The sequence below is a fragment of the Wickerhamomyces ciferrii genome, contig 00031, assembly GCF_000313485.1.
Source record: "Wickerhamomyces ciferrii WGS project CAIF00000000 data, strain NRRL Y-1031 F-60-10, contig 00031, whole genome shotgun sequence".
NCBI classification, from domain to species: domain Eukaryota; kingdom Fungi; phylum Ascomycota; class Saccharomycetes; order Phaffomycetales; family Wickerhamomycetaceae; genus Hansenula; species Hansenula ciferrii.
In genome coordinates, this window is record NW_011887709.1 from 1,055 (window position 1) to 21,790 (window position 20,736).

General features: G+C 30.1%; 10 protein-coding genes across 10 annotated transcripts; 2 read left to right on the top strand and 8 right to left on the bottom strand.

Annotated features, from left to right (window-relative positions):
• Window positions 1-2,021: 2,021 nt before the first annotated feature.
• On the bottom strand, window positions 2,022-2,606 carry BN7_1498 (ATP-dependent RNA helicase; the record flags this gene model as incomplete). The annotated part of the gene is made up of 1 exon (XM_011277858.1): window positions 2,022-2,606. The coding sequence occupies one exon, from the start codon at window positions 2,604-2,606 to the stop codon at window positions 2,022-2,024; it is 585 nt and encodes a 194-aa protein (XP_011276160.1).
• Window positions 2,607-3,874: 1,268 nt separating this feature from the next.
• On the top strand, window positions 3,875-4,240 carry MPC1 (pyruvate transporter MPC1; the record flags this gene model as incomplete). The annotated part of the gene is made up of 1 exon (XM_011277859.1): window positions 3,875-4,240. The coding sequence occupies one exon, from the start codon at window positions 3,875-3,877 to the stop codon at window positions 4,238-4,240; it is 366 nt and encodes a 121-aa protein (XP_011276161.1).
• Window positions 4,241-4,270: 30 nt separating this feature from the next.
• Window positions 4,271-5,855, bottom strand: DDC1 (Ddc1p; the record flags this gene model as incomplete). Its single annotated transcript, XM_011277860.1, has 2 exons — window positions 4,271-5,598; window positions 5,798-5,855. 2 exons carry the CDS (start codon window positions 5,853-5,855, stop codon window positions 4,271-4,273), a joined length of 1,386 nt encoding a protein of 461 aa, XP_011276162.1.
• A 542-nt stretch (window positions 5,856-6,397) lies between these two features.
• Window positions 6,398-9,259, bottom strand: APL5 (Apl5p; the record flags this gene model as incomplete). Its single annotated transcript, XM_011277861.1, has 1 exon — window positions 6,398-9,259. One exon carries the CDS (start codon window positions 9,257-9,259, stop codon window positions 6,398-6,400), a length of 2,862 nt encoding a protein of 953 aa, XP_011276163.1.
• A 250-nt stretch (window positions 9,260-9,509) lies between these two features.
• KXD1 (Kxd1p) lies at window positions 9,510-10,037 on the top strand (the record flags this gene model as incomplete). Its single annotated transcript, XM_011277862.1, has 1 exon — window positions 9,510-10,037. The coding sequence occupies one exon, from the start codon at window positions 9,510-9,512 to the stop codon at window positions 10,035-10,037; it is 528 nt and encodes a 175-aa protein (XP_011276164.1).
• A 134-nt stretch (window positions 10,038-10,171) lies between these two features.
• OXR1 (Oxr1p) lies at window positions 10,172-10,900 on the bottom strand (the record flags this gene model as incomplete). The annotated part of the gene is made up of 1 exon (XM_011277863.1): window positions 10,172-10,900. One exon carries the CDS (start codon window positions 10,898-10,900, stop codon window positions 10,172-10,174), a length of 729 nt encoding a protein of 242 aa, XP_011276165.1.
• A 301-nt stretch (window positions 10,901-11,201) lies between these two features.
• Window positions 11,202-12,995, bottom strand: DES8 (fatty acid desaturase; the record flags this gene model as incomplete). The annotated part of the gene is made up of 1 exon (XM_011277864.1): window positions 11,202-12,995. One exon carries the CDS (start codon window positions 12,993-12,995, stop codon window positions 11,202-11,204), a length of 1,794 nt encoding a protein of 597 aa, XP_011276166.1.
• Window positions 12,996-15,573: 2,578 nt separating this feature from the next.
• Window positions 15,574-17,160, bottom strand: DBP3 (RNA-dependent ATPase DBP3; the record flags this gene model as incomplete). Its single annotated transcript, XM_011277865.1, has 1 exon — window positions 15,574-17,160. The coding sequence occupies one exon, from the start codon at window positions 17,158-17,160 to the stop codon at window positions 15,574-15,576; it is 1,587 nt and encodes a 528-aa protein (XP_011276167.1).
• Window positions 17,161-17,396: 236 nt separating this feature from the next.
• Window positions 17,397-18,641, bottom strand: BN7_1506 (serine hydrolase domain-containing protein; the record flags this gene model as incomplete). Its single annotated transcript, XM_011277866.1, has 1 exon — window positions 17,397-18,641. The coding sequence occupies one exon, from the start codon at window positions 18,639-18,641 to the stop codon at window positions 17,397-17,399; it is 1,245 nt and encodes a 414-aa protein (XP_011276168.1).
• A 678-nt stretch (window positions 18,642-19,319) lies between these two features.
• Window positions 19,320-20,585, bottom strand: BN7_1507 (serine hydrolase domain-containing protein; the record flags this gene model as incomplete). The annotated part of the gene is made up of 1 exon (XM_011277867.1): window positions 19,320-20,585. The coding sequence occupies one exon, from the start codon at window positions 20,583-20,585 to the stop codon at window positions 19,320-19,322; it is 1,266 nt and encodes a 421-aa protein (XP_011276169.1).
• Between the last annotated feature and the right edge of the window lie 151 nt (window positions 20,586-20,736).

Here is a 20,736-nt window from a genome sequence, read left to right on the forward strand (position 1 = left end):
TCTGATCTTATTAATGATGTATTATTGAAATTGTTATCATAAATTGTTTCGGATATTATCAACATTATAATTCAAGATAACTATAACATTAGAAAAAATCAAATATCAAATGAAATATTGTTATAATTAAGATTAAATTGAGGGTATAATGATCATAATTCAATTAGCTTCAATTAAACTTATTTAAATGGTAAACGTACTTATTTCAAGTTTGATAATAATAAATCAATACCAGCAAATAGACCTAATAATAATGAGACTAAAGCACCAATCAAGTTCAAATGTAATGAGTTGTCTAAGAAGTTGTTAACAGTTTCAAATAATTCACCTAATAAGGCTTAATCAACTGAAGGTTCTGCTTAAAGGAGCATCTAAATCTGACTATTCCAAAACTTTGAACTTTGTCATATTGTTAGAAAGTATCATTTGAAAAAGTGGTTAACTCTTGAACTTCACCTGCAGTGATGTTAGCAAAACCAGTTTGCATTGGGTTTAAATCTGGTAAAGATTGAACAGCATTAGCTAATTTATCAACTGGAGCAGCAATAACACTTAAGGTCAAAACAGAAGGTGCGATGGTTGAAGTTAATTCAATTTTTGATTACATTAATGTTGAGTGATCTGAGATCTAAAAATCTAATCGGTGATGAGTTAGAATAGAGAAAAATGAGGCTAAATTCAGAGAATTTTGATGTCAATTTATACACAAATTTTTCCAAAGATTTAGATATCTTATTCTACTGAGAATCAATCTGATTTGGGTCACAACGTCAAAACTTTATAGATATTCAAGTTTGAAGATAATAGTTGATCTTTCTAGGCAACGGGGATTCCTAGAACCTAGTGGGCTGAAAGTTTATCAATTCTATAGTACTTCTTTGCTTTTTATATTTATTTGGTTGATTGTTTTGAAAATTGCAACCTATACATATTGAGCTCTTTAATCTATGGTTGGAAATTTTGTTAATGATCTTATGGTTTCATGTGTTATTTCTGTGTTGTCTTTACTGCAAATCAAATAATCTAAGTGGTTTAGATAATTCAATATTTGAATATTCATGTCAAAGCTTTGACTCAATCTGCAAATTTAATCAAAAAAGAAAATTATCAGACATGTGCTATATTTCTTTTAACATGCTTCAATTGCTTGATAATATTGTTTATTAAGATCATTATAATAATTGTTTTAATCAGTTTAATTTCGAAGCTGTAAATTGTGTAAGAGAGACCACCCATTTGAGTTAATATAGTTGATTGAAGACAATTAGCTGAATAAAACTAAGAGCTGACATTAGGTATCATTGTTATTGTGTTGAATATAATGTGAAATTCGAGTATATTGTTTAAAAGTTTTTCACATATATAGTTGTCAAGTTAACAATGTGATACAATTATACTGAAGTAGACTTAAATTAAAATTATCATATATTTGAGAGTTGTATGAAGTTTTCTAGTCCAAATTGTTTATGGTTTCCTCTTATAATGAGGTTCTTTCTAGAGTTTATGGTTTCTTCTTGACAACAAGGAATCCAGTGCCAACTTCGACTTCAGGTAGAGCTCCTCCTAACGTTTCAGCGTTAGTCCTTTTAATCACCAAGTTCAATACAAGTCTTACTGTATCTATATACGTTGTTATAGTTCAATTATAAGTGTACAACTTACGTAAAGTTTGTTTCATCGAGAAAAATGGTTAAAACATCATTAAATAAAATATAAATTATATAAATCATATTATAAAGCAACTTCAAAAGGCCAGATTCTTAAAACGGTTGGATTTAAATGCTTCATATGCAGTTGATAAATACTTTTTGATGATAGCAAACAAATAAGATTGAACCGAGTCTTCATCGATTTTTGAGGTGATGAGCTCTTTGTGTTTTATCATGTATTTGATGGTTAATGATGTGACATATTGATTCTTTAAAACCCATTTGTTTTGGTCTATTTTTTGTAATTCTGCTTCTGTACTCAAAAACAGGTTAAACTCAAATGCAATTGTAGTTAATTCAAGCTGGAAAATATTATGGGCAACCCCCTAAAAATTCATTTCCATCGTTATTATTTTCATCATGACCATCTTCGTCATCACCCTGCTCATCACCACCTTCACCCTGTTCTTCACCACCTTCACCATCTCCATGGTCATCTGCACCATCTCCATGGTTATCTCCATCTACACCATTGTCATGGTCATCTCCATTTGCACCATCACCCAGGACATGTTCATCTGCACCATCACCACGTTCGTCTTCAACTTCACCTTCATCTTCAACTTCAAAATTTGGTGTGTTTGGTGAGTTAAGTGGTGTTGAGATTGGTGGACTTGAAATTAGTGAGCTTGAGAGTGGTGGGCAGGAGATGGTTGGGCTTGAGAGTGGTGGGCTTGACTCTAATGGATCTTTAACCTGTTTCTTACCTTTAAAAGGATTCTTCAAAGTGTTGAATTTGATGGTGGATTTTCTCATGAAACTTCTTAAAGAAGCATGGCCATCTTTCTCGATTGAAATCTCGAAAGAGTCAACATCATTGGAACTTTCAGCAACAGGAATTGGTAGTGTAGAAATCTTGAAGCTTCGTTTCAAGCTGAAAAAGGATTTCAATCCCATGCTTATAAGTTCAATTAAGACAAATAGTAAATCAAATTCTAGCCCAAACTTGTGGAACCAGCAGTAATAATTGTTTAAAACAATTGAAAAAAAAAACAATAATTTCACTTGAAGAACAATAATAACCAATTGTTATGAGCAGTTTAGACAACTCTTATAGCTTCAAATATTGAATAATCCACACAAAATAACAAAATTCTTTAGAAAAAAAATTCAAATGCTTTAGAAAAAAATTTAATTTGAAAATCAACACCGAATAACAAAGTTCTTCAAATGATAAGTAATACCAACTAATTTACCAGATAACAAAATTCTAATGGATAATCCACACAGAATAACAAAGTTCTTTCAAATGATAAGTAACACCAACTAATTTATCAAATAACAAAATTCTATTGAATAATCCACACAAAATAACAAAATTTTTTCAAATGATAAGTAACACCAACTAATTTATCAAATAACAAAATTCTAAATCACCAAATAAAAAAAATCAAATAGAAATTCGACACAAAATAACACAATTGTTTAAAACTTGTTTTGGAAATTCAAAAGGATAAGTAGCACCTATAAGCAGTTTGAACATAATTCTTCAAATATCAAGCGCCAAATTATTTTTATGTTGAATCAACAAATATGTAATAAATTAGATATTACACAAAAACGACATGTGTGCCCTGTTCGAATTTTTAAAACTCATATTAAAATTTTGTATTCACGTCAAGCTTGTATGGGTATAAAGTCTACCTAATACCAATGGTTCCCTTTGTTGGAAGTCAATACAATCCTGCTAAATTTAATAACTGATTTGTTTAAAACAAGCTCGTTGACCTAACGGTATACCAAGAAGTGGACAAAATAGAGCTTGTATTAATGTTCTTTCTAGAGCAATATTAGATTGAATAATCAACCAATAATATATTCATCATTTATCTAACTCTTCATCTGCCACAAAAACAAACAATGTAGACTTAGTTGAATCAATCCAAGTTTGAATCGAAGTTGGAAATTGAAATGTTGAAGCAAAGAAAGTTCAAATCCCTCGAATTCTTAAAGTTTGAATTCATCCCACTTAAATTTGATACCAATAATCGCGAATTTTTTTCAACCCCCATAAAAATGAAAATGGAGTCCGCGAATTCTGGAAAAAAAAATAAAACCGGTATTATACTATGGGAACAAAAAATATGGATTGAACTTTACCGAAAGAACAATTAAATTGAGTACTACAAATTGATTCAAATATCAACTATAAAACAATAATAACAATGTCACAACAAGTAAACCGTGCTGCTACCCAATCCATAACACAAAAGATCTTCAACAAAGAAACTTTAAAATATGTAATGACTACACATTTCTGGGGTCCAGTTTCAAATTTTGGTATTCCATTAGCTGCTATTTATGATTTACAAAAAGATCCAGAATTAATTTCAGGTCCAATGACTGGTGCTTTAGTTCTTTATTCTGGTGTTTTCTTAAGATATGCATTAGCTGTTACACCTAAAAATTATTTATTATTTGGTTGTCATGTTGTTAATTTAAGTGCTCAATTAGGTCAAGGATTTAGATATTTAAATTATAATTATTTTGATTCAAAAAATGCTGCTACAAGTACTGAAGAAAAAAAATAGGTGTTAATTATTAATTAAGTTATTTATATTCTAATCAAAAATTCCCTTTATGTTATGAATATTTTGTGTAGGACCTAATTCTTCTTCTTCAATTGAATCTTGATTTTTTTTCAATTTACGTTTTTTATTATTTGATTTTAATGAGTTCAAATATTTGATTTTAGCTTCATTAATCAATCTACTTTCATCTTTTTTAGAATTTTGGATCAATTGACTAATCTTATTCTCTTTATTCAAGTCATGATCACCACCCCATGAAATTTCATCATTTCTATTAGGTGAAGATTCATGAGACATATCTTGATCTTGTTGTATATCATCTTCAATTGATATATCATTTTGTAGATTTGGTATAGGTGGTGGTGGTAAATTTCGTGGTGGTTGTGGTTCTTGATAATCTTCATCTTCAGGTACAAACATTGGTTCTGCACCAAATTCATTAGTTAATTCCTCAGTATGATCATAAATAACGTCATTATTGGTCTTTGTAGGGTTTTTGATAGCTTGTTTCTTTGACTTCTTGATTATTTGTTCCTTGGGTATAACTTTAGTGTTTTTTTCTAAATTAATATGATTATTTTCACCATCTGTAACTTGAACAAATTGAATTGTAACATCGTTTTTATTAATTTCAAATAATATAGGATCACCAGGTTTGATAAACCAAATTTCAATAAAATCTGAACCATTACCCAAGTTTAAAAAAGTTTTAAAATCTTTTAATCTATAAATAATTTGTTTATCTTGGGTGTTTGAAGACCAAAGTTTTAGGTCTAATAATTCTTCAGTACTAAATATGATATTAATAGCCATTGGTTGTTTTAAAATTTCTTTCTCTTTGATATAAATCCCTTTTGTAAATGCTGTAATACTAAAATTTTTTTCATTAACTTCTAATTTAAAATCTTCTGTACTTGATGAATTAACATTATCTAAAAACCCTTTCAATATATGATTATCAATCATTAGGTAATTGATTTCATTTTCATCATCATCTTCATCATCATCCAATCTTTTATTCTGCTTGATAAATAAATCTTTATAACGTTTAGCAACACCTAATTTATCATATTTATACATCTGATAATATGGATTATATTGTTTCCTTATCAATGATTTAGTCCTTACTTCAACATTCAACTTGTACCCTTGACCTTCCAATGCAATTCTATAACTTTCGATATCATCATCAGTTTTCCTGAATAATACAGATAATATCTTGGACCTTATACTAAAACAATAAATAACTTCATCATTTTCATCATGATCTAATTCACTAGTTTCAAAACCTTTGTGATTGAATACAAAACTCTTGAAGAATTGTTTTTGGAAATTGATTTCACCATGAGATACATGAGCTATGTTTATAGCTGATAAAGAAACCTATCAATAGTTAGTAATCTATTTCAAACATTTGAGCGGCTAACTAACTTACTTTTGATTCACTAATAACAAATTGGATCTGGTCTGATATTGTAGCTAATGATGAGATGGATCGACACCAAATGGATTTATTCTCTGTTCCTTCAATCACCGCTAAGAAAGACATCTTTTTACCCTTGTCTTCTTGTAGTTGAAACTTGATAGATTTGTTGATTTGATGATCTTTTGACATATTTTTTTGTTTATACATAGACGCGTTCGCGCACGCGTTAAATCAACAAAGAGAGAATACTACAATTTGGATTTTAAAGATGGTTAAATGATTGTGTATAATTTGATATTGTTATCATTATCACAGGTAACATTATGGCGGTTGATGAGCTGTCAATGAATCAACTTATTATTGATATAATAATGATCACAATTTTGAAAACCATCAAATGTAAAGCCTGAATAAGGCCCATTCAAACCTCTTATCTTTAAAAATTACTTTCATCTTTGATCATTTCATTTATAACATGTGGGATTCAATATTATAAATTCCTTAATTTTATCCTCAAATGTTGGTTTGAAAAAAAGGAACATTCTCTGTTAAAATCTTTTGATTAATTATATATTAATTTCTTCTTGAAAAAGTGGGAAATTTGAACCCTTTTTATATTGTTATTACAGCGGCTAATTTTACAGTTCTTAGCGTGCTAATCAATTAACAATTTCTATGTCTATGCTATAAATATCGATTTAAATATTCATTATATACACATTATATGAAGCTCAATACTCATCAGTTGGATTCACAACTGGTTCAACTGGTTCAACTTGTTCAGATGTACCTTCTGTACTTGTTGTTGTACGTTTCTTCTTCTTTTTCTTCTCTATTGGATTCCCATTCTCATCAGTTTTTGGTTTCTTCTTCTTTTTATCCTTCTTTTTTCTAATTACGATAACTTCATCATTAGGTTTTGAATCTAATGATTGATTTGTTATGGAATTTGATTCTAATTTTTTCCTTAATTTTTCCACTTCTAATAATCCTTCATCTTTTTCAGGTTCTGGTGGTGAATCAAAATCAAAATTATCTAAATTAGAACTATCAATTTTTAATACATTTTTACGTTTTTTGGTTGTTGTTGGTTTTATAGGTTTAGATCTATCAGAATCAGGATCTGAATTTGGTTGATCAACACCTCCAATAACTTCATCACTCAATATAACAACATTTTTCTTCTTTTTCTTCAATTTCTTATCAGATTTATTAATTAATGATGATGATTTATGACCATTTAATACACCATCATCAATCTCAATTAAAGTTGGAGTTAAAGATCTTGGAGTCGGTGAAATTAATTCATTCCTAGATTTAGGTGATAAGATTTGTGAATGTGAATCATTTGATAAATAATAAGGATCATCTTTTAATCTTTCCAATCTTTCATTTTTACGACGTTCATTTTCTTCACTTGGTGATCTTTCAATACCATTACCATTGCCATTACCACCAATATATGTTTCATGATCATCTAATTCATAGCCACCTTGATCTTCGTATAAACCTTCTTCAAATTCTTCTATAATACTTTCATCTTCACTTTCTTGATCAATTAATTCTTCCCAAACATCTGGATTTATCACAGTATCAAGATCTAAATCACCAGGAATTGGAATTCTTTTTTGTGAACCTAGTGAAATTGGTTTTAATTCCCATGAATTGAAAAAAGAAGGTAATGCAACGGTTAATAATAAAGGAGGTTCTATAGCATTAGAATCATGTTCATTTATAGCATCAATTATTAATTTTAAAAATTCTAAAAATTCAACAGATCTTTCTTGAATTTCAAAATGTCTTGATATAGATAATTTTTCGAAAAACAAAATGATTTTTTTAGTTATTTTTAAAATTATTTCAGCCTTATCATTATCCCAATAATTTGAATCTTTATTAACATAATTATTAAAAATTTTCATAATTGCAGGTATATAAATTGATAAAATTTCTGAATCTAATTGAATTAATTTATTCTCAAATGATAAAATCTTATAAATCAAATCATCACCATTCTTAATAAATGATGAATATTCTCCAGCAACCCAAATACATTCTTTCAAGACTTGTGGTAATTTCAAGACAATATTTTCATTAGTTATAATCTTAATTGTTGTTGATACAATTTGTCCTCTAATACTTGGTACTCTTATAGCAATATCTCTAATTTGTTCACCAATTTCATAACCTGTAATTAAATTATTAACAATTGATAAATCAATTAAATCTGTTAAAACTGCGATATACCATTCAAATGTTGGTATATTTGAATAATTATCTCTTGATGAAATTTCCAAAATTTTTAAAATTATATTTGTCTTGTATTGATCTGTAAGTACTACTGGTGTATTTTTATTTTGTGGTAAATATGAACTTAAATCACCATGATCTTCAATATTGGAATCATTTTCATTCTCTTGTGGTGGGACTAATTGAATCATTAATAATTTAACAATTTGAAATAAATTTTCATCATTAACTATACCATCAACAATAGCTAATGCTTTTTCTCTAATTGTTAAATCATCATCCACAAGATATTCCAAAATATGTTCAGAATATGAACTTATAAATTCTGGATTAATTTTACCAATTTTGAAAAAAGCTAATAATCCAACATATTTTAAATTTTGATCTTTTTCTTTAAAAAATTCAACAAGTTCTTCTAAACATAAATTAGCAACTTCATAATCATTTTCATCAATCATATTCCCCGTGACTAAGCAATTGACACATTCATAAATTAATGATGAAGCTTTTGAAGTTGACATTAATTCTAATACAGGTTTTAATAATTTATTTTTTAAACGTGGTTCCACCGAGGTCAATGAAGAAAATAATTTCAACAATCTTATAGACATCCAATTATTATTTGAAGTGTTTAATAAATCATATAATTGTGGTGCTAAGTTGATCAGCACTTTAGGAGTTTTCTTGGATAATTCACATATAACAGTAATAGTTGCAGTAACAACAGATTGATCTTCATCATTTAATTTATCAAATAATCTTGGTAAATGAGTTCTTAGGGCTTCTGGATATTTTAAAAAAATCTTAAACATTGTCAATATAGCCTTCTTACGAATATATGGTTTTGAATGATTCAACATCTTGATAACATCATCTGTAATATCAGAAGCTAATGGAGTTGTTACAATTGATGAAATCCCACTTAATGCAACACCAACATCAACACTTTTGGATGAATTAAGATCTTTTTTCAATAAATTTGTTGTCAACATTAATACATCATTATCATTTTTCAATGCCTGGATAGCAGCAAGATAACCAACTCTTTTTTGTTGAAATTTGGAAGAACTCATAACTTCTAAAACATGGAAATTAGCCCAAGACATATCAAACCCGTACATTTCCAAATATGCCAATTTTAAAACAGCCATTGTCTTCAAATCCATATCACTTGAACGAACTTCTTTTCTACATTCTTGAATAGCTTCTTGTAAGAATTTTGCCTGTGATTCTGGATCCTTATGTGATCTTATACCTTTAACCAAATCAGAGAGACTTTTCTCAAAAACGATCCCGAAAGGTCTCAATCTTGCTTTCACTTCGTTTCTTGTCTGACTGGACATTGTATAATCATACGCTCATTTGTTATAACCTAGGCTTGGCTCTTGATTGAATGAGTCTTTTGTTTGTCAAATGTGTTGATATTTTGTTTTGGGTTGTCTTTTTTCTGGCCTTTTTCCGAAAGTTCAAATTCGCGTAAAAATAATAAAGAGCATTTGGAAATTCATTGGAAATACAATCAAAAAGACACTCAAAAGAGACCAGAAAACTACGGGAAAAAAGTGTCTTAAAAGGCAATTGATTATCACCAAGATGACCACCAGACACAGACGACAACCGAGTATCAATTCCCAAACGTTTGCGGTGCCTGAGACGGAAGTTAGCGATGTTGAAGAGATGTCCACTGATAGTTATCAGGATTCAATTGATGAAGACCATGAAACTAGAGAATTTGATCCTGTTGAATATTTAAACGACTCTTTAGAGAATGCTTTGACAAGTATGGAGATGAATAGGTCCATGGTGATCCAAGCTCAGACTTCTGGAGCGTTGAAAGGGAAAGAATTGGAATTGATTCAATTACAACAAGAAGCTGAAGAACGTTTACTACAATTTCAAAAAAGGTTTAAAGATGGTTTGAAAACTTTGAGACAAGTGGTTAAGGATTTAAAATGGACACAGCAACATGTTTCTGGTATAAGGAAACATCTGGAGACAAATCATCCTATTGAATATTCTCAATCAAGAGATAAAATCTTATCAAGAAATATTAATATTGATGAAATAACGAAGAAAAATGATGATGATGATGATAATGATGATGCAAAGATTTACATATAATGACCATGAAAACTAATGAATATATTTATATTTATATTTATCCTCTCCTTTGTAATATATTAAAACTAAACAACAACCCATATATATAACCACAACCCGAATAAAAACGAAAACAAAACACAAGTACAACAATCTCATGATATTCTCCATACTTCAACACCTAATATACTAAACTTATTCCCCTGAGAGCTCAATGGTTCATTTCCAAAAGTTAAAGAATGATCACTAACACCATGTAATAATTCTTGATCAATCCAGAGTCCATAATGACCATCACCACCACCTAAAGATAAGAATTTACTTGTACAATATATTATGAAATCATTTAATCCTGTATATGGGAATGCTTGAAATCTTATAAATTTCTCTCCAGATTCTTTATTATCTATTAATTTTGATTTCCAAAGGAAACATTCACCATTCCCATAAAATCTCTTCATATCTGTTGGATGAAAATGTTCATTTGTATAACTCCCCAATATTGTTCCACGTTGGTCTTTAATCACTAATAAATAACCATTCTTATCATATTTTGTTGATGGTTTAATATTTGAATATAAAGTGTTTAAAGAGGCTCCATGTTGCTCTAAACTATAAACTAATTCCCAATTTGATGAAACTTGATGTCTTGAAGGTAACATATTCCTTATTTCTTCACCCAATTCCAATGTGAGAATCTTGTTTTTAGTAGTTTTGGAGTATCCATGAAGTTCAAGGGGTGTTAATGGTGGATCTTCTATGAATAATGCATTATTCCTTATACTTGGTGATTTTGATGATGTGTTTGATTCTGGGGATGGAGATGGCGATTTTTGTTTTTTGAAAAAACCTTTGAGTGAATTGGTGAATGTACTTTCAGGCATTTTCTTCAATTATAACCTGGTATTATGATCTATAATTGAGTATTGTTGATCTAATAAAGTATGAGTTTTATGAACTAAATTTGATGATCTGATGATTCTCTTATTAATGACGTTTTGTTTTTATATTGTCTAAAAGAAAAATAGCCAGAATCGGTCAAGACAACAACAATATAAACAATATAAATGATCAATTCATACAGAACATATTCTTTACACAATATTTTGATCCAGATCTATAAATATGTATTAATATAAATAAATTAGCGAAGCTTCTAGTCTTTCAGTTCCCTTTCAGCTTTTTTCAGAATTCAAAGTATTTTCCTTCTTCAATAGCTTCTTTTTTCATTGTTTTATGACAATCTCTCATAATTTTAGCTTGTTTAGCAATATCTGATAATTTATTAATAACAACTTCATTACCATCAACAAATCCATAAATTGAATATTTTAATCCAACTTTATCACAAAATCCAATAACTAAAGGTTGAATTTTTCTGAAATTATGTCTTGGAACTCTTGGGAATAAATGATGAATAGCTTGAAATTGTAATCCACCATGGAAAAAATCAAACCATCCTGGACAATCAACATCCATTGTTGTTCTTATTTGTCTACTTACAAAACTTTCTGAAGTTCCTAAATCTGATGTTGACATTGCAAAATGTGATAAAGTGATTTGAACATGAACAATCATTGTTGTTATATGACTAACCATAACAAACATAAATCTTGATGAATTTGATTCAATTGATTTATAAACAATTAAATAAAAAAACCACCAATTGAAAAAAGTTAATCCAACTAATTCAAAATATCTAAACCATGCAGCTTTACCATGTCTTGGACCCTGGCCAAATAAAACATGTTCCCATGATAATCTATAAAGATTAAATCTTCCAAATGATAAAATTGGATAATACATAAATTGTTGAATTGGAATTAATTTTTTAGCAAATGCATCAAACCATAAAAATTTTTCATAATAAGTTGAATAAACATTTCCAAATAATCTTGTTGAAACTGCAAAAAATGGTAAATGTTGAATATCAGGATCATGAACAGGATCATTTGTTATAAGATGATGAACATTATGATTTCTTTTCCACCAACCTAATGATAATCCACCAATGAATGATGCAACAATCATACCAATTATATTATCAGTTTCATATTGATGTGTTATTGAGATATGACCTGCATCATGTGCAATGAAAACTAATTGTTGCCATGCTAAACCTAAGAAAATTGCACTAAGGAAATACCATTTAAAATAAAGTAGTGTGAATGAAATACTAAATAAAGTTGCAATTCTTGTAGCTTCTTTTGCATATTCCCAATAAGGACATTGATACCATCCATTTTCAATAATTATATCATGTAATTTATTATATTCTTTTGATAAATGTTCTTGAGTTTCATAATCTAATGAAGGTAATGATTTTAAATCTTGTTCAACTTGACCATTATCATAATTATCAATAACATCACTTGGATCTTTAACAACTTTCCTTTCATATGCTTCTTTTGTTGATAAAGACGGTATAAGTCCTTGTGGTATCTTTGGTTTGGTGACTTCTGAGCATTGACCCGCTGTGGTGTTTAATTTTGGTTGTTGTTGTTTTTGTTGTTGTTGTTTTGCATAATTTGATGAGGACTCGGCCTTTGTATCAATAGAATCCTCAACATCTGATGGATCAGTTGAAGATGAAAGTTTCAAATCTTCACTTGAAGATGAATTTGAAGCTGGTGAAGCTGGTGATCTACTCAGTTGTTCCTCTTTAATTTCATCCAACTCTTGTTCTTCTAAAGTTCTGAACTTCCCACCTTGAATAGGCGGCACAAAATTGATCCATTTATAATTGATTTCACCAATCTTCCATCTTTTGAACGTGGCTTGGGTCTCATCACAATGGTACGCAATCATCTCATCAGTAGCATCTCTCCCGACCAAATGGAACACGGCCTTATCACCACCAGGATGGAACTTCAACCACTTGTTCATTCGAAGCACAGAGTTTTCAAAGATCACAATGGCATCACCTAAAGCGATACGATGCTCGATTTCACCTCTGGAGAGCACTTTGGAACTGGACATTTGAACTCTTTCCTAACCAGTCTGTGTAGCTCCTAGCTTTTTTCAACAGGACCCTTCTCTAGTCTTATATACCAACTGCTGGTTCACCAAAATAGCGTGATCTGATCCAAATCTCAACTGTGTCAAGTTCGTTTAATTGCAAAATGGAACGTTTTTTTAAAAACAGAATGGCTGTGAAATCTGAATCGTATACAAAAAAAGATCAAATTTGTAAAGGGGACACACCATAGTTAAGAAAGGGCCCTATATCAAATACTTTAACAAACCAAATCAAATACCAAATACTAAAGAATGTGTCAAACCTATAAACTTTAATTACGTAGGTAATCCAGAAGAGGACAAAATTTGGCCACAAATGATATAGTAACACTATTATGGTTGAAATCAGATGCGGTCTTTAACAAACCAGACAGCTGAAGTTTATTGTATGGATTTTTATTTATATCTATATACTTCGTGGTGCTGAATCACTTAGTTGTACAGTCATCAATGAAAGTGATCACTGGATGATTGATATAGGGGATATTGTCTTCATCAATAAATGTACCTCTTAACGTCCTGTCTCTTCCTCTGGTGATTTTATCAACACCAGAAATCATCACTGTGTTTCTTTTCAAGTCTTCTTTACGGCCTTTTAAAGCTAAGGATTTGATGAATCTAGTCAAGAAAGTATTAGTTTGAATATCATTCATGAATTTATGTTTCATTACTTCTATTGAAATAGGACCTTTTTCTTCAGCTTTGCCTTCTGAAAAATAATCGTGGAGTGATAAACATTCATCCTTCCAAATTGCAAATGCATCTGAGTCTGTTGTAAAATTTGAAGCATTTAGTTGCATTCTCTTCTTATCATTTCGATTGTTGTCTAAGAGTATACCTATGATAACCAATTCTCTGTAGAAAGGGTTGTCTGGGAAAGAACAAGTTGCTAACCTAGATGATTCATCTTCCATTATCATCTCAAAGACAAAATAGTCTTCTTCTGGAATTTTAACACCTTGTAAAATTGGGTTCTTATGTAGTTCATGATCAAATTCAAAAGTTTTGAATGCACGACTTTCAAGAGAAATAAGTTGAGACTCACCACCTGAAAGATCTTTGAGTGTTTGACCAAAATCTCCATTGATTAAAGTGTTGTACCCATCAACATCAATAACGGTGATGTTAGTTGCAATCTCTTCAATATACTTGAAAAATATAGAGTTTTCATTCAAGATGGTTCTAATGAGAAATTTATAGACATCTTCAAAATTTCTGATTACTCTACTCTTGCAAGTTATTGTATAGCCATTTTCAAGAATGATTTCTAAATCAGTTGTTTTCTCATTTGGGAATTCCCTATGTCTAATATCCAAAAAACAAAATCAGAATGTTGACTTTCCTTCCAATCGTTATAAAGTTGATATGGATTAGAGGATTGGAAATAACAAGAGTCTGCAAATTTCATACAATGAGAATGATTCAATTTGAGAATCTCACTTGAACTAATGAAAAGGTCTAAATGGATTGAGCGATAAACCACTGGAGCAAATACTTGGAACAAATCTTTGTTCACTCTAATCAAGTTTGCAGGTTCAACGTCACCAATTTCAACAATCAAAAGCCAAATCTCAATAGGAAAACATGATTTGAAGTTTGTGGATGGAAGTTCTTCAACTGATGATGTTTTTGTCAATGATAATTTCTCTTTAATTGATTTGAAGAATGATTTAAAACGTATGATTGAACTTGTATGTTTCTCATGAAAAGAGCTCAAAGGAATCTTTAAGAAATTGAAAGGCTTTGAAATATGATATCTTAACCAAAGTCCAACTTTTTGTAGTTTCCAATTGAAATTCGTAACGTAAGGTTGAATATTTTCATCATAGCAAAGCTCAAGATAATGTGAGATACTTTCAAGTGTAGGTTCACAGAATGCATCAGGGGTAACAATACCAGTTTTTTTTAAAGCGTTGTATAGTGTTTCAGCAGTGATGACTTTAAGTAAGAGTGTAACACACTTATGAATCTTAGTTGAACTTGGGGGTTTAGTTTCTAATGGTTCTGTCATGTTAAGTGTTTATATGATTATGAATGTTTGATGTTATGAATGTTTGATGTTTTGAATGTTTAATGTTATGAAATTCTGAAGTGAAGAAGAAAGAAAAATAAAATGAAATGAAAGATTCTTGGAGGCTTATATAGTTTTTCTTTACAAGTTTGACATATAATCAAATTGAGCTCTATTTAATGAGTAAAATTAGTATGAACTGTCATGCCTTCACGGGTATATTTATATGCTCATTAATACTGCTCAAACTATGTGATGATTTTTGAAGTCACGCAAAATATTGAGAGTTTTGAGCGATTTTTTGAGTGAATCGTTGAGTTAGATATTGAGTCAATAAACCTATAAGTATTTTTATGGTCATCTCCATAGTTTTAAAGTAGAGATACTATAATTAGAATGTAATGTAAAAGCCTTCAAAGTATTTACCCATGAAAATACCCGCGAATTTTCAAATATTATTCAATGTACCTACAAATATTCAATTTACTTTTCAAAACTTGTTTCTATATTACAATATTATATTTATCACTAAAAGGTAATCTTCTTTGGCTTTTTAGTCATATCAACATCTTTAAAGAAAGCACCATAAGCACCATGTTCCTTTTTCTTTGTATGAGAACCAAATTTCAACAATTCATCAGGAACTGGTTGATTAGCACCTTTCAAAACATTGATTAAAGCACCACTTAAATGTTTTTCTTGTTCAGTGAATAAAGTATGGGCAGTACCATACGCACCTGCTCTACCTGTTCTACCAATTCTATGAACATAATCTTCCACAGTTAATGGGAAAGTTAAATTAATAACAGTTTTAACATTTGGAATATCTAACCCTCTTGCTGCAACATCTGTAGCTAATAATAGGTTAGAATGACCTTTTTTGAAATTATCTAATGATTGAGTTCTTTGTTGTTGTGATAAATCACCATGAATTGCTGCAACTTTATAACCTTTATTTATTAATAATCTTTCGATTCTTGAAGCTTCTTTCTTGTATAAGGCAAAGATTAAAACTTTATCATCTTTTTTAGAGCCTGATTGATATTGTTTTAATAAACTTAATAATTTGTTTTCTTTACTGAAAGGTTCAACAACTTCAACAACTTGTGTAATTCTCTTGTTTGCACTTAATTCATCTCTATTACCAATACTAACTTTAACTGGTTCTTTCATGAAACCACTAGCTAATTCTCTAACTTCTTTTGGCCATGTTGCTGTAAACATTAAAGTTTGTCTTGCTTTATGTGTAGTACTTCTCATAACATTTTTAATATCTTCTTCAAAACCTTTTTCTAACATTCTATCAGCTTCATCTAAAACTAAATAATGAACATTTGATAAATTAACTGAACCTTCATTCATCAAATCAATTAATCTACCAGGAGTTGCAATAACAATTTGTGCTTTTTTCAAATCTCTACGTTGTTGTTCTTTTGGAACACCACCATAAAGACAAACACAATTTAATCCAACTTTATCAGTTAAAGTTTTCAAATTATCATAAATTTGTGAAGCTAATTCTCTTGTTGGTGAAACAGCAAGAACTTGAACAGGTTTTAAGTCACCAGATTTAATTAATTTATCAACAGCTGGAACACCAAATGCTAAAGTTTTACCAGAACCTGTTTCTGCAACACCAATAACATCTTTACCAGATAATAGATATGGCCATGAAACTGATTGAATTGGAGTTGGTTTTGGGAATTTTGCAATATCTGATTGAATTTTTTGTTCAAATTGAACATGAGAAAATGATAATAATGGTCTTAATTTTAAAGAATTTGGATCTTCAACTGTAACATCATTTTCTTTATAAAATGCATCAACATCAGATTGTGGGACAGCTGATAATTCTGAACTTTCTTGATAACCTGAAGTGGAACTTGTTGATTTGGTAACTGGTTTAGCTTCAACAACTGGTTCTTCTTTGTCTTCTTTTTTATCTTTCTTTTCTTTCTTTTCCTTTTTATCTTTCTTTTCCTTTTTGTCTTTCTTATCCTTCTTATCTTTTTTTTCCTTCTTTTCCTTCTTTTCCTTCTTCAATTTTTTCTTCTCTATGGATTTATCATCTTCATCTGAAGATCTTCTCTTCTTTATTTTAATGTCTTCAGTCATTTTGAAATTCTTGGTTTTCTGATATATAAACAAAAATTCCTTGATAAGTATTAATCAGTTATGCACCTTTGGAAAATTTTACTTATAAATTTAAATTTTTTTTAAGAAATTTTCGGTTTGTCCACACACTCATCGATGAGCCGCGAATTCGTTTTACAAGTTCATGTTTTATACTCGTTCAAGTTAATGAACACTTTAAACTTATTTTACTCTATTTCATTCAATTCTATTGGATTCTATTTACCATTTTGAAGATCCGAATAAATCTCTTTTTCAATTTTTACCCATAATGTCTTAACATTAACATCAACTAATGGTGTAATCTGAGTTGCAAGGAAACCTGCAACATCATTCTCACGATCTATCCACCAAAATAAATTAGCTACTCCACACCACCAAATGGTATTAGTACCCCGGCCAGTTTCTGATCCTTCTGAATTAATAACCATTGAAAACCCCCATCCTTGTGGTCTACCACCTTGTGGATAAAGTTGTGCTAATTCTTTTGTTAAATAATCATTTGCATGTTTAATGCCATCTTTACCAAAATTTGAAAACTGTGGGACTTGATTAACAAATAATGAATCAACAGTTTCTTTTTGTAATATTCTTTTACCAGTTTTAGGTGAAACACCATTATTTAGGATTGAAGCTAAAATTTTGATATATTCTTTTGGTTTTGCAAAAATACTTGAGCCACCTGCTTGAAATGCATTTTTATAATCACCTTCAAATAGTTTTTTATTACCATGATCAATTCTTGATAATATACCTTTTTTATCACGATGACTTAATGGAACAAATTTTTTTCTAGTTTCTGAATCAAATTCCAATCCTGTTTCTTCTATACCTAAAGGATTGAAAACATTTTCAATCAAGTAATCATTTAATGATTTACCTGTGATTCTTTCTAGCAATACACCGGCCCAATCAATACCAACACCATAAACCAGATTTGTACCAGGTTCAAAAAGCAATGGTAATAACAATCCTCGCTCATTTTTAGCTTCAAGTTCATTAATATTGAAAACTTTTCCATATTTTTGTAAAATTTTTCTGGAAAATGTATAACCTAATCCAGAAGTATGAGTTAATAAATGTCTTAAAGTGATTTTCTGGCTACTTGGCTTAAAATTTAATTCATCTTTATTTTTTTCACTAGAAATAATCGGTAAATTTGATAATTCTGGAACGTATTTGGAAACTTGATCTGAAGAATCTAGTTCAACTTTCCCTTGGTCAACTAATTGTAACAAGGCAATTGTAGTAACAAATTTACTAGCACTAGCTAGCCAAAATATAGAACCTGTAGTTAAATCTTCATCAGAATCTGCGCTTTCCTTACCAGCAGCATATTGGAATAAATCATCACCTTTTGAGTTTGTAATGGAAACAGAAACACCAGGTATATCTCTTTTAGGATCTTTTACAGATTCACTAATAAGGTTCTGTAAGTTTTCAACAGTTTGTTGTGAAAACATTCTTTGAGATATATCTAATTGTTAATAAGGCTAATAAAACACCAGGATTGTTTACCAAGTTCCAACGGGATTCATCCTCTTTTTATGTAAGATCAATGAAATGATTGATCATCTTCAAGATATCATGAAGTTTTTCAATACACATGGATAGAAAAAAAAAAAGTGAACTCAATCTCAGCTTAATTATGTGTCAAATTCATGTTGATTTACCGATCTAGGATCTAGGCTTAGAATGATCCTACTAATTCCAACATTACTTCCAGCTTTCAACAACGCTCAAACACTCAATTAATCAAGGTGAAGCTCCAACCCACGCCGCCAACAGCCAACAGATTCCAAGTTCTCCCAACTCCCAACTGGCAACCACCGATGAAACCAGCTCGTTAATTAGGGTGTGGAATTTGTTCGCGGACTTCGTACTACTATTTTGCTATTGATCTGTACTTGACTAAATCGAATTATACTCATATATAAAATGAGGTAGTACCCCAGGTGCGTGTGAGCAAATGAGCAAGGACTGATCTCTTATAATTCTATGTATATATTTCATATATATGTCTATAAATCATTATATTACACAGTATACAGATTAGCTCATTTATTTTTCCTAGTTTATTATATAATATCCATAATCCATAATTCTCGATTAATATACAATTCATGTGCTTCCAGAGCATATCAAATCTTCCAAAGATCACTATAAATCTCTTTTTCAATATTAAACCATAAAGTCATAACATTTAAATCAGCAAATGGTAAAATTTGAGCACCAACAAAGCCTGCAATATCATTTTCACGATCTATCCACCAAAATAAATTGGCTAAACCACACCACCAACCTGAATTATTACCACGACCTGTTGATGTCTTGTGTAAATTCAAATACATTGAAAGGCCCCAACCTTGTGGTTTATCACCTTGTGGATAAATATCAGGAATTGAATTTGTTAAAAATTCATCTGCACTTTCGATACCAGCTCTACCAAAATTTGGATTTTCTTGGATTTGATTAACAAACATTGAATCAATAGTTTCCTTTTGTAATATTCTTTCACCAGTTTTAGGTGAAACACCATCATTTAAAATTGTTGCTAAAACTTTAATATATTCTTTTGGTTTTGAAAAAACTCCTGCACCACCTGAATGGAAATATTTTTCATAATCACCTGCAATAACTTTTTTATAAATATGATCAGTACTTGATAATTTACCAGTCTTGTCACGATAACTCATTTGAACAAATTTTTGTCTTAAAGTTTCATTAGGTTCCATACCTGATTCCTCGACACCCAACGGATTCAAAATATGTTCAGTAATAAAATCATTTAATGATTGACCTGTAACTCTTTGTAATAATACACCAGCCCAATCAATACCAACACCATAAGCCCAATTAGAACCAGGTTCAAAAAGTAAGGGTAATAATAATTCACGTTCATGACTAACATCAAATTCATCAATATGGAAAAATTTAGTATATTTTTTCAAAACATCACTGAAAAATGAATAACCTAATCCAGAAGTATGTGATAATAAATGTCTTAATGTAATTTTTTGTGTACTTGGTTTTAATTTTAATCCATTAGTTTCTTCATCATTCGAGGCAATTGGTAAATTTTTCAATTCTGGAATATATTTTTCAATTTGTTCAGAGGAATCTAAATCAACAACCCCCTTTTCAACTAATTGCATCAATGCAATAGATGCTAAAAGCTTTGTACAACTTGCAATCCAAAATATAGAATCTGTAGTTAATTCTTCATCAGAATCTGCACCTTTTTTACCAGCAGCATATTGGAATAAATCATCACCTTTTGAATTTGTAATGGCAACAGAAACACCAGGAATATCTCTATGAGAATCTTTCACTGATTCCTTAATGAGTGTTTGTAGTCTTTCAATAGCACCTTGTGAAAAAGTTGAAGTTGTAGTTGGAGCAGGCATAATAAAACAGCGTGGTGATGTACTCAAACTAATCATCAACAATAAACCAGAATAATGGATTCACCACCAGCTTTATACTCGCCCACTTCCTTTGTCCCATCTTTGTCCCACCTTGTCCTTCCTCGTATTCAACCCTCACTGTCCACCACAA